The 13,076-nt window shown below is 56.0% G+C and overlaps 1 protein-coding gene across 1 annotated transcript; it reads right to left on the reverse strand.

Annotated features, from left to right (window-relative positions):
- Positions 1-50: 50 nt before the first annotated feature.
- Positions 51-12,751, reverse strand: TMEM214 (transmembrane protein 214). Its single transcript, XM_057396827.1, has 17 exons — positions 12,604-12,751; positions 12,082-12,284; positions 10,167-10,317; positions 9,243-9,377; positions 7,890-7,972; positions 7,135-7,240; positions 6,072-6,153; positions 4,686-4,787; positions 4,435-4,576; positions 4,024-4,115; positions 3,865-3,913; positions 3,328-3,441; positions 2,885-3,002; positions 2,363-2,459; positions 1,968-2,136; positions 799-950; positions 51-559 (listed from the first exon to the last, which is right to left on the reverse strand). Exons 1-17 carry the CDS (start codon positions 12,743-12,745, stop codon positions 433-435), a joined length of 2,064 nt encoding a protein of 687 aa, XP_057252810.1. The 5' UTR covers positions 12,746-12,751; the 3' UTR covers positions 51-432.
- Positions 12,752-13,076: the final 325 nt, after the last annotated feature.

Genomic DNA, 13,076 nt, shown 5'->3' on the forward strand with positions numbered 1-13,076 from the left:
AGGAGTAAACCAGGCATGGAGTAATTAAAATGAAAAGAAAAAAACTAATATAGAAATCAGTCCAGTTCATTGACCTGTGGGTAGTGGGTGGGGGGGAGGGATATCCACACCCCATCCTTTGGTGCAGGTAAAGTACAGGGGTGTGTGGGCCGCTTGCCATGCTAAGACCTGGAGAAAGGGACAGGAAAAACACCAGAGATAATTCACAGAGCGTGGAAAACCTCCTGGGGTGTTTCCTCACCCCAGGAAAAAAAACCACCACAAAACCTCGCCTGTAAGCCCTGATTTGAGTCCAAAGTCCACAGGTGCATTGCCTTTGGCCTCTCCATCCCACAGCCAACCAAGCTGCACTGGAGATACTTCTTGGTGCATCTGTTCTCCTTGGTGGCAAGGAGACAACACGACCGTATCGCTGCTCCTCCAGGTATTGGATCAGTGTCCAGAAATCATAGCCAAGGCCCAGTTTTTGATGGCTACAGTTGTGTTTTGCAGATAAATCCAAGAAGAATAGGTAAAACTCATCAGGTGTTCCCTCACACAGTCCCATGACACTTCTCCACTGGAAAAGCAAGGAGAACAAGTTACAGGCAGCAGTGGTGACCCAGCCTCATCATCACAAGCACAGGATGGGTACAGGAACCCCTCGACACAGTGGCATATCCCAGACTCTTCAACAGATCCATATGAGGAGCCACCCCCCACCTGGACCTAGAAAGCCCCTGCTGTCATAGCAGGGACCATACTGGCCACCCCATGGGGTGTCCCGGGGGGGGGGAGCAGAGGGGCAGGGATGCTCACTTGCAGGAGTCGACACAGGACTTCCAGCCCCGCTCCAGCGCTGCAGCCACGCATTCCAGCAGCGGCAGCAGGCAGCTCTGCACCAGGAAGAGCAGCAGCTCTCTGACACACTCAGCAAAGTGCAGCAGGGACTCTGGGAGCCGGGACTGGAGCTGCGGGAGCAGAGAGATCAGTGTGGGTTCAACACCGATCAGGAGGTGTTGAACTGAGCTAACCCCTGACCAGTTGGACTGCAGCTACCTATGCTCTGTGGGTGCCAAAGTGACTCCCCTTCCACCAAACTGCTGATATTCAGGGAGCTGGTGAGTTACCTTTGAGACCTCCTTTGCAGGGCAGCAGTGCTCAGGTCACCCTCACCCCACAGCCACCCCCACCAGTGGGCTCACAGCCAGCTGATGGACAGCAGTGTTGACAGAGATGTTGCTGTAATGGTTTCCCTTTCCCACTGAGGGTGCTGGGTGTCTTGTCAGGAATCGGTCAGGATGATGTAGGTGACAAACAGCACTGCCCTCACAGCCTGGGTTGTGAGGTGGTGTGTGGCACCACAGAGGGGTCACAGTGGAAGGAACTACAAAAATCCTTCAAAAGGAACATTGTGAAGAAAAATGGGGCTGGCAATGAGATGTGATGCTTGCAGCAGTGGTAGGGAGGTCACAGAATGCACCTCTTGAGTATGCAGACTGAGGGGTGAGAGCTGTGCTCTGCTGAGCTACTTCCTGTGTGGGCTGGGTAAGAGTTCTGGATTTGTAGGAACATAATATGCCTTTTTGCAAGGGTCTGTATGGATAAGCCAAGGGGTAATAGATTTAAAGTGACAAAGGGGAGATTTAGATGAGGTATTAGGAAGAAGTTCTTCCCTGGGAGGGTGGTGAGGCCCTGGCACAGGTTGCCCAGAGAAGTTGCAGCTGCCCCATCCCTGGCAGTGTTCAAGGCCAGGTTGGACAGGGCTTGGAGCAACCTGGTCTAGTGGAAGGTGTCCCTGCCCATGGCAGGGTTTGGAACTGGATAAGCTTTAAGGTCCCTTCCTACTCAAACCATTTTATGGTTCCTCATTTGGGCCTCTCCCCCCACCTCCTGTCCCCTACACAGGCTCTTCAGCCTCACCAGCCCCTGCAGGCTGCAGCCACATGGGCATTCTTCATCCCTTCCAGCTGCTGCAATACCCTTACCCACTCCACGATGCAGGGCATGCTGTGGTGGAGCCAGGAGAGCAAGCAGGAGCACTGCTCATACGTGTACTGTGCCGCCTCACAGCTCTTCGTCCAGAGCAGCTTCAGTTGTGGCTGCAGGACAGCAGCTGCCTGGGAGCCATAAACAGGCAGGGTCCGCTCCAGCCACCTGTAAGACAGCATCGAGCACTGAATGACGGCAGCGCCAGTGGCTCCAGCACCACTGGCAGAGCCACAGGGGCACATGGGTGCCTGGAGCTGCTGCCACAGGCCAAGGAAAAAGGAGAGCTCAAGAGCTGTGTGGAATCACCTCCCACAGGGACCATTCTGTGCTGTGTCAACAGCCTCACACCCACCAGACACACACACTGCCATGTGGCACCAGTGCCACTGACCTGTAACCCTCGAGGCAGCAGTAGGAGACCTTCTGCCAGGCTTGCTGCAAGACTGGCAGGATACCAGAGGAACGGAGCAGGCGAGCAGAAGAGGAGGCTGGAGGAGACAAGAGATATTCCCTCAGCAACCCTTCAGCCTGGAGCGGCATGCTATCTATCCCCAAGGCCTCTCTCTGGGGACACACAACTTCAACTACGTTACAATAGGTCTCAAGATGCTCAAAGATGGGATGAAGAGGGGCAGAAACTCCCAAATGGAGAGAAAACCTGGCTCAGAGCAGCCCTGGGAAAAACCCTCCTGAGAAGGGACATGCAGGGAGATGTATTTCTACAGCCTGATGAGAATGTCTGGATCAAAACAGCCCACCCCATTCAAAGAGCAATGGGGCCACGTGGCTCAAGGGCAGCCAACAGCATAGACGTGGGATGATGATCAGGCTGTGGAGAGGCTTCACTCGAGAGAAAGTTCAAGTTTCGCTCCCCAGGGACACTCCTCCACATGGAGGAGAGCCACAGCCTTACCCTGGAAGGAGCCGTGCATCCGGACATCGTGCAGGAGGAAGCCAGCCGCGAAGACCAGGAGGATGAGCAGCAGTCGTGACCAAGGGAAGCCCCTGCCCTTCATCTTGTGCAGCAGCTCCTGGGCAGGGAGAGGATGAGACCCCATCAGCACGTAGCTACCAAGGCCAGGGAGGCTCTTGCGAAGCCACATTTCCCCCCAGCAGCACTGCCACACTCGCTGCTGCTCTCACCACCCACCCCCGGCTTCCCAGTGGAAACCAGTGTCATCTGCTGAGCAGCTGGGAGGATGGACCAGGGCCAGCACCGTCTGTCCCTGCCGTATCCTGCGCATGCATCGCTGCGGGGGCCCTGGCCTGGCGTGTGCTGGCAAGAGGAAAGGCCAACCACAATCCCAGCACAGAGCCGAAATCTGGCCTCTGGCTGACACCCATCCCATCCCTCACCTTGCAGGCAGCATCACAGGCGGCCACGTCCTGGTCACTGCTGGCCCCTCTCGGCGCCAGCTCCTCATTCGTTACTTTGAACGAGCGAACCGTCTCCTCCAGTGACTGTCGCACCTTGGGGAGAGCAAGGGCTGCGTCACGGCCCCACTCACACTGAGCCGGCGGCACCACAGGGGCTGCAGCTGTGCTGCTCCTCTGGGAGATGCTAAGCTGCAGCCAGTGTGACCTCCCTGCTCCTCAAAGCACCAGAACAGTGAGGCCTAACAGGGCTGTATCTGGAATATCTGAACCCAGACAGGAAGTGGAGGGAAAGGGGCAATAAATACCCGCCTGTGGATGGCACATCACCTTGTTCCTGGAGCAAGTGCTGGGTGGGCACACGCCCCCACACCAGCCAACCCACTTAGCTGCTGGAGCAGTCCTGGGTGGGCACACGCAGGTCCCATGGGGACACTGCTGGTGCAGGGATCTCCTGCAGCAGCACAGGCACATTCTCTCCCCACCCCAGGCAACTCCTCTGACACAGCTCAATCCTACCTTTTGGCTGCTGCTGTCCCAGGACTCCAGCAGATGGTTCAGAAGCAAACTATGGGGGGAAAGAAAACCCAGGGCTCAGTCAGGAGCATTGAAAAACAATTTCATATGCTCCTGAATGCCAGCAGGTTGTTGCTGGCCCTGCTCAGAGCATGAACGGACCTGGACTGGGAGAGGTGTTTGGTGTACAGCTGCCTCCAGACGCTGAAGCTCAGGGGGTCCAGGCTCAGACACTGGCTCATGGAGGTCAGGAGCTGGGAAGAGCACAGTAGGTTTCTCCACCTGATCCAGGACACACGTAACTTGGTCCACCATATCTGGCACACTGTTGCAGGCTGTACATCAGCACAGCTGACCGCCCCCAAACCCTGCTGACTCACTGCTCTCATCCCAGCCAGCTTCTGGGGCACTGAACCACTCATGGGTCCTGCTGCAAGCAGCAGGAACCCTGGACTGCCATCACCATCCTTGCCTCGTGCCTGGCTTTGCAGGCCCTGCCCAAGCCTCCCTTCCCAGGTGGCTGTGACAGGCAGAGACCAGCGGTCCTCTGGTGCACTCCTCCTCAGGGCTCACCTCTTTTTTCATGCCAGGAGGGCAGCTCGGCGTAGCTCGCGAGAGGAAGGAGGGGAAGTAGGTGTGCAGCACTGTCTCTGGCTTTGCACCAAATGCCAGCACTTTCAAACGAGGGTAGAGCCGCTGCAGCTGCTCCTGCAGGCTGATGGGAGAGGGCACCGGGGCTGTGGAGACCAGGGTCTTCACCCCACGGCACAGCCTTGCAGGCAGCACAGCATGTGCTGGGGTGCACTGAAGGGGAACCAGCATACCTCGGTGGTAGTGAGTTGTTGGGCATGAAGGCGAAGTCCAGGAGGGGGAAGAAATCCTTGGGTCCGATCATACCAAAGCCTTTGGTCAGATTTGGGTGGATCCTGTGCAGTAGAAACAACCCCCATGAGCCATGACATATATATTAAGGCAGAACACAGCCTGGGAGGAAAGCAGTGCCCTCGCCAAACCCCAGTGGTTCTCCGCAGCAGGACACCCGGGCGGGTTCTGGCCACCGCTGTCATCTGCCTTCACTGCCACTCAGGGACATCCTGCCCAGCCAGTGCTGGGTGCCAGGCCCAGGGCTTCATGTGGCCTTTCCCCACCCTGAGAGGCTGCAGGCGAGGGAGGTCTGGCAAGCTGGTAACTGGGATTGCCCGCTAATGAAATGCAGGCAAAGAAGAGAAACCAGATTATAAAAAACCTAATTAAATAAAAGTTCAGAATGATTGGGATGAGCTGTGAAGTCTGGCTCAATGCATCTCCATAAAGTCCTCCAGCAAAACCAAACACAACATTCTTGGTACAGTGAAGCAGAAGAAAAAAAAAACCAAAACCTTAAATAAAACCTCTTGAGCCATTTGGAAGGGCAGGGGATCACCCCTCCATGGGCCCTGTCCCATTTCCCCATCAGCTATCTGCACTGTGTGGCACTGGACTTTCTTCCACCGTGGGTGCCAGAGCCACCGGCTGCCCTCACCTGCACAAAGGCCAGCAAAGCCATCTGTCCTGACCCTCCACCAAGCATCACTTCCCTTCTCTTCGCGTGGAAAAGCATGCCTGCCTGCAGTGACGGATGCTGCTGGCACCTCTCCCTGCAGCAGGGAGCCTCAACACACCCGTGCTCTGCAGGAACTGGTGGCAACAGGGCACAGACACCACCTGCACTCAGAGCAGGAGCTCCTGGGGGCAAGCACTGAGGCATGCAGGCACAATAGAAGCCTGTTCCTGGAACAGGGTGCCCTGAGCTGGTTCCACTGGGAAGCCCAGCCACTCGTCTGCCTCATGGGGTGACCTGAGCCAGCCAGGGAAGGGCTCTGCTCCGCTCGCTCCACCACCTTGTTTTAGGAAAAGCACCGGCAGCAGCAGAGAGGAAACCTGTGCACCGGCATTTCATTAGAGCCTCTGCAGAACCAGCAGCCACCAAGGCACTCAACACCGTCAGGAGTCACTGCGAAGGCCAGCACACTGGGCAGCCACCAGAGACAACTGACCTGCATGGCCAGCCCACCCCAGCACACACACCCATTCACTCACGCTCTCCCACATGCACACTCAGGTTTCTTCCATCATCACGATGCAGACACAGTCACACTGCACCCAGCAGCCCAGGTGTGTGTTTCTCTTAACAGAGACCCCACCGATACTGAAAGCAAGGTGTAACTCACATCAGCAGACGGTCCAGATAGGATACGGCATACGGGGAGAGAGACTTGATCCCCAGCACCGGGAGCATGACACCAAGCCACACTGCGGGAGAGAGGCAGTGGTCAGATTGGGGCTCAGGAGGGCTCCTGCCATGCCCCTAGTGACACCAAGTGCTTCCCTGGTCCATAAGCAGCAACCAAAATGCAGAGGAACACTCAGATGCCAGGACAGCAGCTGTGTTTGAGCCCAGGACAAACCACCTCCCCATTTCCCCACTTGAAACACCCAGCAGACAACTAGACAGACAATCCCCTGGGAAGGGCTCCAGGGCAGCTGCACTACCTCGCCTGCTCTGCTCACAGAGGAACGGCACAGCAGCACGCTCCCCACCTTGCCAGGCTCCTCCTGGGATCCAGCGTTTTCCCTGTCCTAGCAGGGAAAAATGCTCTCCAGAGACAACATACAGTTTCTGTCCATAAGGTCAGTTTCTGTCACCACAGACAGGCCACCAAGGCTTGGCACGAGATCTGAGCTTGCCCTTCTGTAAGCAATGTGCTCCTTGTGACATCTCTATCCTTCCCCAAAATAATTAACCACTTCATGCAGCTCTTCACCACACTCAGCACCAAGTGTTTAGGACTCTATAAACGCTCTTCACCACCCCTGTGCGGTGGTGACTGGCCTGTAACACATGTGGCTAAGGACCAAAGCCACGAACAGGGTGTAATGATCAGTCAGTACTACCAAGCTGTGCCACACATGACACGCCACCCATCAAAACCCAAACCAGGCCCTGCGCTGTGGGGGACACCACTGCTCGTGGACTTGGCGATATAACTCGGTGATAAAAAGGTCTTTTCCAACCTAAATGATGCCATGATTCTGCTCCCAAATGAGCATCTGGCTGTTGCCTGCATCAGGAAGCAGCTGCAGTGGCTGCAGGCCCCTCCTCAGTGTTCTGAAGTGGACCCCACAACTGAGCAGTGGGAGCAGAGACATGTCAGCAGTATAAGGGCTGCCCTGATTTTCACCCTGCTCCCCAAGATGGGGAGCCCTTGGGAGGATGAGTGTGAGGGCTCTCACCTTTCAGTCCCTCATGGAGATCTGTGAATCCAGCCTGCCCCAGCGCCCAGAGCACAGTGAGGCATTTCGCTGGCTTGTTCTGGTGGGACCGCAACACCTCTAGGTACTAGGACAAAGACAAGACCCATTAGTCAGGAAGATCCTCACCCCGTCCCCCGACAATGCCACCGTGAACAAGCCTGCAGCCGCATTGCTGGTGGAGCTGTCAGTGCCACAGGACCAGGGCAGCTGTACTGGGCCCTGGGCTGTGCAGCCTGCTGAAGAGCAGCCCTTGGAGTGGGAAAGGGCAGAGGCCCCAGCCCCCCAGGAGGGACCCTCGGGTGAGGCCAGGAGCTGTGCCATGCAGTGCTGGGCAGCAGCTGAGCCACAGCCATGACCCACTCAGCTGTTTGCTTCAAAGGATAAGGACCTCAGAGACCCTTGTTCCTGTTCCACGGCCGCCCAAGTGTGTCCTGCTCCTCTGAGAGCAGCAGAGCAGGAGCACCAGCTTTGGATGAGGTCTTTAAAGAAGACACAGGAGGACACTGGTGCTTACAGCAGTTCTGGCACATGAGAAGGAGGTGAGGCACTGGAGATACTGTGCTCGTATCACTGCACATGAGATATGAGTACAGAGAGTAAAGGGCTTTGTACGGGGGACAACCACGACAGCTCCCAAAGGAATTCCAATTAATGGGAATGGATGCTCATCACCTGGCTGCTCCAGGGGATCCTGGGGCGGGAGGAGGAGCAGCACCACCAGGCATCCAGCTCACCTTGCCCAGGTTGGTCGTTGCGATCTTGGGCCTGTCCAGAAGCACAGCCTGGATGCAGATCCTGTACCCGTGCAAAGACTCCCCTGAAACAGAGCATATGAGGGCCCTTTTCAACCACAGCACTTCAAGTGCCTCCCTCCCACTGTGATGCTCCCTGAACATGGTGGGGGACCTCCCCTTGCACAGACCTGCCCTGCTCCATGGCTAATCAACTCCAGGCCTTACACAGTGCCATGGGTCGTGTTCCCCACCCACCCAGCCTGCAGGGGAAGGACAGACCCCACTGACCCTTGGAAATTAATCAGCAGCTTCCTAAACCTGCCGAGGCCCAGCTCTGCCCTCCAAGGCAGCAACAAGCATGGTAACCAGCACCATCACAGCCCCAAGTCTGGCCCCTTCCGAGGGCTCGTTTACCCCTTGTTCATGCTCAAGAGAGAAGGAGGGTTCACGAACCTCCCTGGTTCTCAGGTGCTGTGGGGCTGACGCAAGAGCAGCAGCAGAGGCCAGTGCAGCCACAGCACCCGCTGAAGCCCCTCAGTCCTTCCCCTTGCAGCCTGACCCTGTGACAGCTTTGCTGACAGCCAAACACCTGCCTGAATTACACACAGATGCAACTGTCATTTTGATCACTTGGGTTCCAAGATGGAAACAAACCTGTTGGAATGGCTGGTGGCCTCATGCACAGAGCTGGGGCCTGGGGACAGGCAATACCTGGGTGCTAAAGCTACTGACACCCAGCAGCGTGGTGGGGATGTACTGAAATGGGTGTTTAGGGTTTCTGTCTGACACTGCAGGACATTGCTGCCATTCAGGACCTGCTTTTGGCTGCCAGCACTGCTGGGCATCTGGGTGCTCTGTGCTCAGAGGGCAGGATCAGCAGCCTGTTCCCACACAGCAGCTTAGATGGGACCTGTCACTTTACAGGAGACACTCTCAACTGTGTCAGAACAGTGACACACCAGCTTGTGTGACCACAAGCCTATAAAAGCCTTGTTTTAAAAGCTGCAGCAACACACGCCACAATGTGAAAGTCCTCAGAAAGGCACCTTCCACCACACACCCTTCAGTCTGCAATTCAACCCACAACAGCACCATGCCAGGCTCTTCTCTCATCCCCTGCTCCAGCTCAAAACTCCACGGCTTCAGCAGCATTGAACACCACAGCACCAAGCAGGCTAGGCAGGAACTGCCCCCCACTGCACACAAGATGCACAGGATATTACAGTAGCTATTACAATAGGCACCAAGAAGCAGTGGCATTCCCGAGCTCGTGAAACCCCAGCACCAGATGGCCACACTAACGGAACACAGCGAGTGTGTCAGCATTCCAGACCTGCACCAACCACTTCTTACCTGGGGTTTTGTCCAGCTCCTGCAGCATGGTGTAAACGCAGTGGTCAAAGAAGAGCTCCAACACACTGGAAGACCGTCCCAGCAGGGATCTAATGATGTTCCTGAGCTCCTTGCTCACGAGGCAGTAAGGGTAGTCTGGAGCCGACACAAGAGAGTAGGAAGAGTTTAGCAAGAAACATTTCATGAGACTTTTAGCTACAGCTGCCAAAGCTGGCCCCGTGTGTGAGGAGGCCACAGAGAAGCTCCTTGTCCTCCTACATAGTCAACAAGTGATTTCTTCCTCAGTTATTCTACATTAGACAAATTCCCACTCAGCGCTTGTCAGGACACCCCTGAAATCCTGTGTTTAGTTTTGATCCCCACTCTGCAACAGCGATGTGGACAGGCTGGAGAGAGTTCAGAAAAGGGCCACAGAGATGATCCAAGGACTGGGCAGCTGCGTGGGGAAAGGCTGAGAGAGCTGGGCTTGTTCAGCCTGAAGAAAGGTCCGAGGAAGCCTTAGAGCAGCTTCCACTGTCTAAAGATGCTGACAAGAAAGCTGGAGAGAGACTTTTGACGAGGGCCTGTAGGGACAGGACAAGGGGGAATGGATTTAAACTGACAGAAGGAGGATTAAGATTAGATTTTAGGAAGTTCTTCCCTGTGAGGGTGGGTGGTGAGGCCCTGGCACAGGTTGCTCAGAGAAGCTGTGGCTGCCCCCCATCCCTGGCAGAGTTCAAGGCCAGTTTGGATGGGGCTTGGAGCAACCTAGTCTAGTGGAAGGTGTCCCTGTCCGTGGCAGGGGGTTGGAACTGAATGAGCTTTAAGGTCCCTTCCAACCCAAACCATCCTGTGATATCACAGGATCATCTGCTGAGTAAAGGACACCATTTCGTGTCTTTCCTACTCCCAAGTCCCTGCAGTGGGGCACGTTCATGCACTGACCGTGGGGGTGCTGGCTGAGAATGGGGTCGCTCCTGGGTGCCTGCAGCTTGTAGTTGAGGTAGCTGGCCAGGTCCTTCACCCAGACAGACGGGTTCTCAGGGAACACACTCTGGCTTTTAGCCAGCTCCTTCTGCAGGTCCACCAAGTCGAGCTGGAAATGACAGGCAAATTCAATACAGGATGCACAGAACTCAGCACAAAGCATGGGGAGAAGAAAGTTAAACTCAGGTCCAAAGGGGCTGCTGGACTCGGAGGAAAACACTCCCCTCATTCATCCCAAGAACGCTGCCCTTCCCAGAGAGAAAACCCCAGCTGTCTGCCCCAGCCCTCGTCCTGTTAATACAAATGGGAGTACTGGGCTGGAAACAGCATTTATTTTGGTACTGTAAACACATTTTCTTTAGATTAGCAAAGACTGTTAATGTGAATTCCCCCCACAGGTACTGCAGCTGAAACGGCTGTGGAAAGAGAGTGGAGAGGTCAGAAGGATAGGCACAGCACAGGAATGAGCTCTTTTCCCTCCTTGGAGCCATCCCACGACATGCCGAGGCTTCTTTCCTGCATTCCACCTTCCTGCCGGCTGTGCTGCTCTGTGGTGAGCATCACCTGGGAGAAGCCAGCTCCATGCAAACTGCCCAGGAGCACACTGGCACTGTCAGAGGCTGGTTTGCAGCAGGAGGCAGCTCGAGGCTGCAGCTCCATAAGGCTCAGCCCCATGTTATTGGGGTGCAGGTGGTTTGTGTCAACACTGCTGGGCACCTCTACATCCAGAGTCCTGGAGGGAGCAAACAGCCAAGGTCAGACCTATCTGATTAACAACCTGCCATAGACAAGGCACAGGTACAGACAGCAGCTCACAGCCCCTCACCTTCCTTCTCCTACGCTGTCCCTCATGGAAAACACATATTGCCTACTTCTAAACTCAGATTAGTTGCAAGCTCACAGGGACAGACACCATGTCCCCGCTTCAGGGAGTTTAGGAGGTGAAGCACGACTCAAACAGATGTTTGAGGTTTCACAGTCCAATGTTTCTGTACACAGGGGATTTCAGCTGTGGCACGCTGTTACATCTGAGCTGGGTCCCTTTTGCTGTGGGTTTATTTCAGCAAGGATTTTGAAAAGAGGAATAAAAAATCCAGCTGCTGCTACACAATAAAAACCTAAATGATGCTGTCAGCAAAGCTCATCGAGCAACAGTCACACAATAACTGCTGAGCTGCACAGAGCAGTTGCAGAGCAGCCACGTTTTGGCCCAGGCCACAGTCCTTGAGGAACATCTGCCACCACAGAGAGAAATAACAGAAATTAATTCTAAACCTAAAACCCTTCCCTGCTCAGCCACCACAGAACAGGTGGGGTGAAGAGAAACGAGTTCTACGGATTACTCCGAGAGGCAGGAGCAGGAAAGTCTCCCCAGGACCTCAGCCCGTAGGACTGGGAGGATGTTTTCAAAGGATTTCTCCTAGATAGCAGACAGGGAGTGGGTGAAAAAAGAAACTAGAAATTCCTTTCCAGCCACCTCCCATCCTTCTGTCTCCTGCCTAAAGCAAAAGCACAAGTTCAAGCACGAGACAGAACTCCAGGGCCAGCCTGGTGCTTGCCAAAGCACCAAGCACCAACTGCTCTGCACCCCCAGAGAACGTGACCACTCTGGGACACAGCTGGTGGCAGCGATCCCCTCTGCACGTGTTCAGCAATCCGGGGGTCTCCCAGCACAGAAAAGCCATGAACCAAAGTAGGCACCGCTCTCCTTGTACTGTATTCAACAACACCTCAAGCACCCAGGGTTTTTTCCCCAGAGCAGCGGCTGGTGGAATGCTGGCTGGCCTCAGGTAGGGAACAATGAAACCCTGACCTTCAGCTCTGCTAAGATGGGTTGAGTGCCCGGGTGTGCAACCTGGCCAGGGACACTCACAGCTTTCAGGGCTTCCTCCAGTGAGTGGCATTTGCCTGGTTTGACCACAGTGGTGCTCACTGATGGTTTCTTTGCACTCTTCGCTGCATGCTGCTTCCGGTGCTGCTCAGGTGCCACAGCAGGAGGGACCTGCTCCTTGTTCTGCTTCTTCAGCACCCGCTCGAAGCCCAGCTCAAAGATGGTGTCAGTTGTGGTGATGGGTGCTGGAAGAAAAGGGAAGATGAGAGAAGGCTCCATAGTGAGCACTGACACCCAGGGCAAGGGACACAGGGACAGTCCTGAGTCGGACCCCCCGAGGGAAGGCGGGCCTGGCCCACCCCGGTCCCACAGACAGCAAGAGCCCCCAAGACTGAGCCGCTCCCTACGGCCTCACAGCACGGACACAGGCAAGAAGCACACAGGCCCACACAAGATCAGCCAAACCCCGTCGGGAGCCACGGGGCCTATAACAGGCCCCACACAACCCGCCCAAGTCCTTCCCGCACCGGGCCTAACACACAATCGCAACCCCGCCGCTCTTACCGGCCAAGGGCAGAGTGCGGCCGGCGTTGGCCTCACCCAGGGCACGGCGGTTGCCGGGGGCCCCAGCAGACCGCCGGCCCTTCCGCACCACCTCCCACCGGCCACCACCGGCCGCGAGCGAGCGCGAACCCGCAGCCGCCATCTACGCCGAGCCGGGAACCGGGAGACAGCCGGGGCCCGCGCGGTTGAACGCCGAAGCCGTATAAAAAGACAGCTGCTGTTTGTGTGAGAATGGGGCCGACGGGGGACCTGCAGATGATCCCTTTGTTCCTCCCTGGCTTGCGGGGCCTCAGCGGAACAACGGCTCCGTGGGTACCAGTGCTGCGGGGCCCAGCACTGAACCAAGGATTACAGGTGCGGCCTCACCAGTGCCGACTACAGGGGGACGATCACTGCCCTGGCCCTGCTGCCACGCTCTTGCTGATACAGGCCAGGATGCCGTTGGACTTCTTGGCTGCCTGGGCACAAGCTGC

Source organism: Pezoporus wallicus, unplaced genomic scaffold, assembly GCF_028554395.1.
Source record: "Pezoporus wallicus isolate ANWC-B61680 ecotype Strahan unplaced genomic scaffold, APGP_CSIRO_Pwel_v1 contig_7265, whole genome shotgun sequence".
Taxonomy (NCBI): domain Eukaryota; kingdom Metazoa; phylum Chordata; class Aves; order Psittaciformes; family Psittacidae; genus Pezoporus; species Pezoporus wallicus.

What these genes read in the sequence shown, in the direction of transcription:
- TMEM214 (XM_057396827.1), bottom strand. Translation starts at nt 12,745, where the DNA reads ATGGCGGCTGCGGGTTCGCGCTCGCTCGCGGCCGGTGGTGGCCGGTGG. An exon ending in TCTCAGCCAGCACCCCCACG is followed by an intron (nt 9,378 to 10,166) that starts GTCAGTGCATGA and finishes TGTCGGCTCCAG; the next exon opens with ACTACCCTTACTGCCTCGTG. An exon ending in TATCTGGACCGTCTGCTGAT is followed by an intron (nt 4,788 to 6,071) that starts GTGAGTTACACC and finishes TCTACTGCACAG; the next exon opens with GATCCACCCAAATCTGACCA.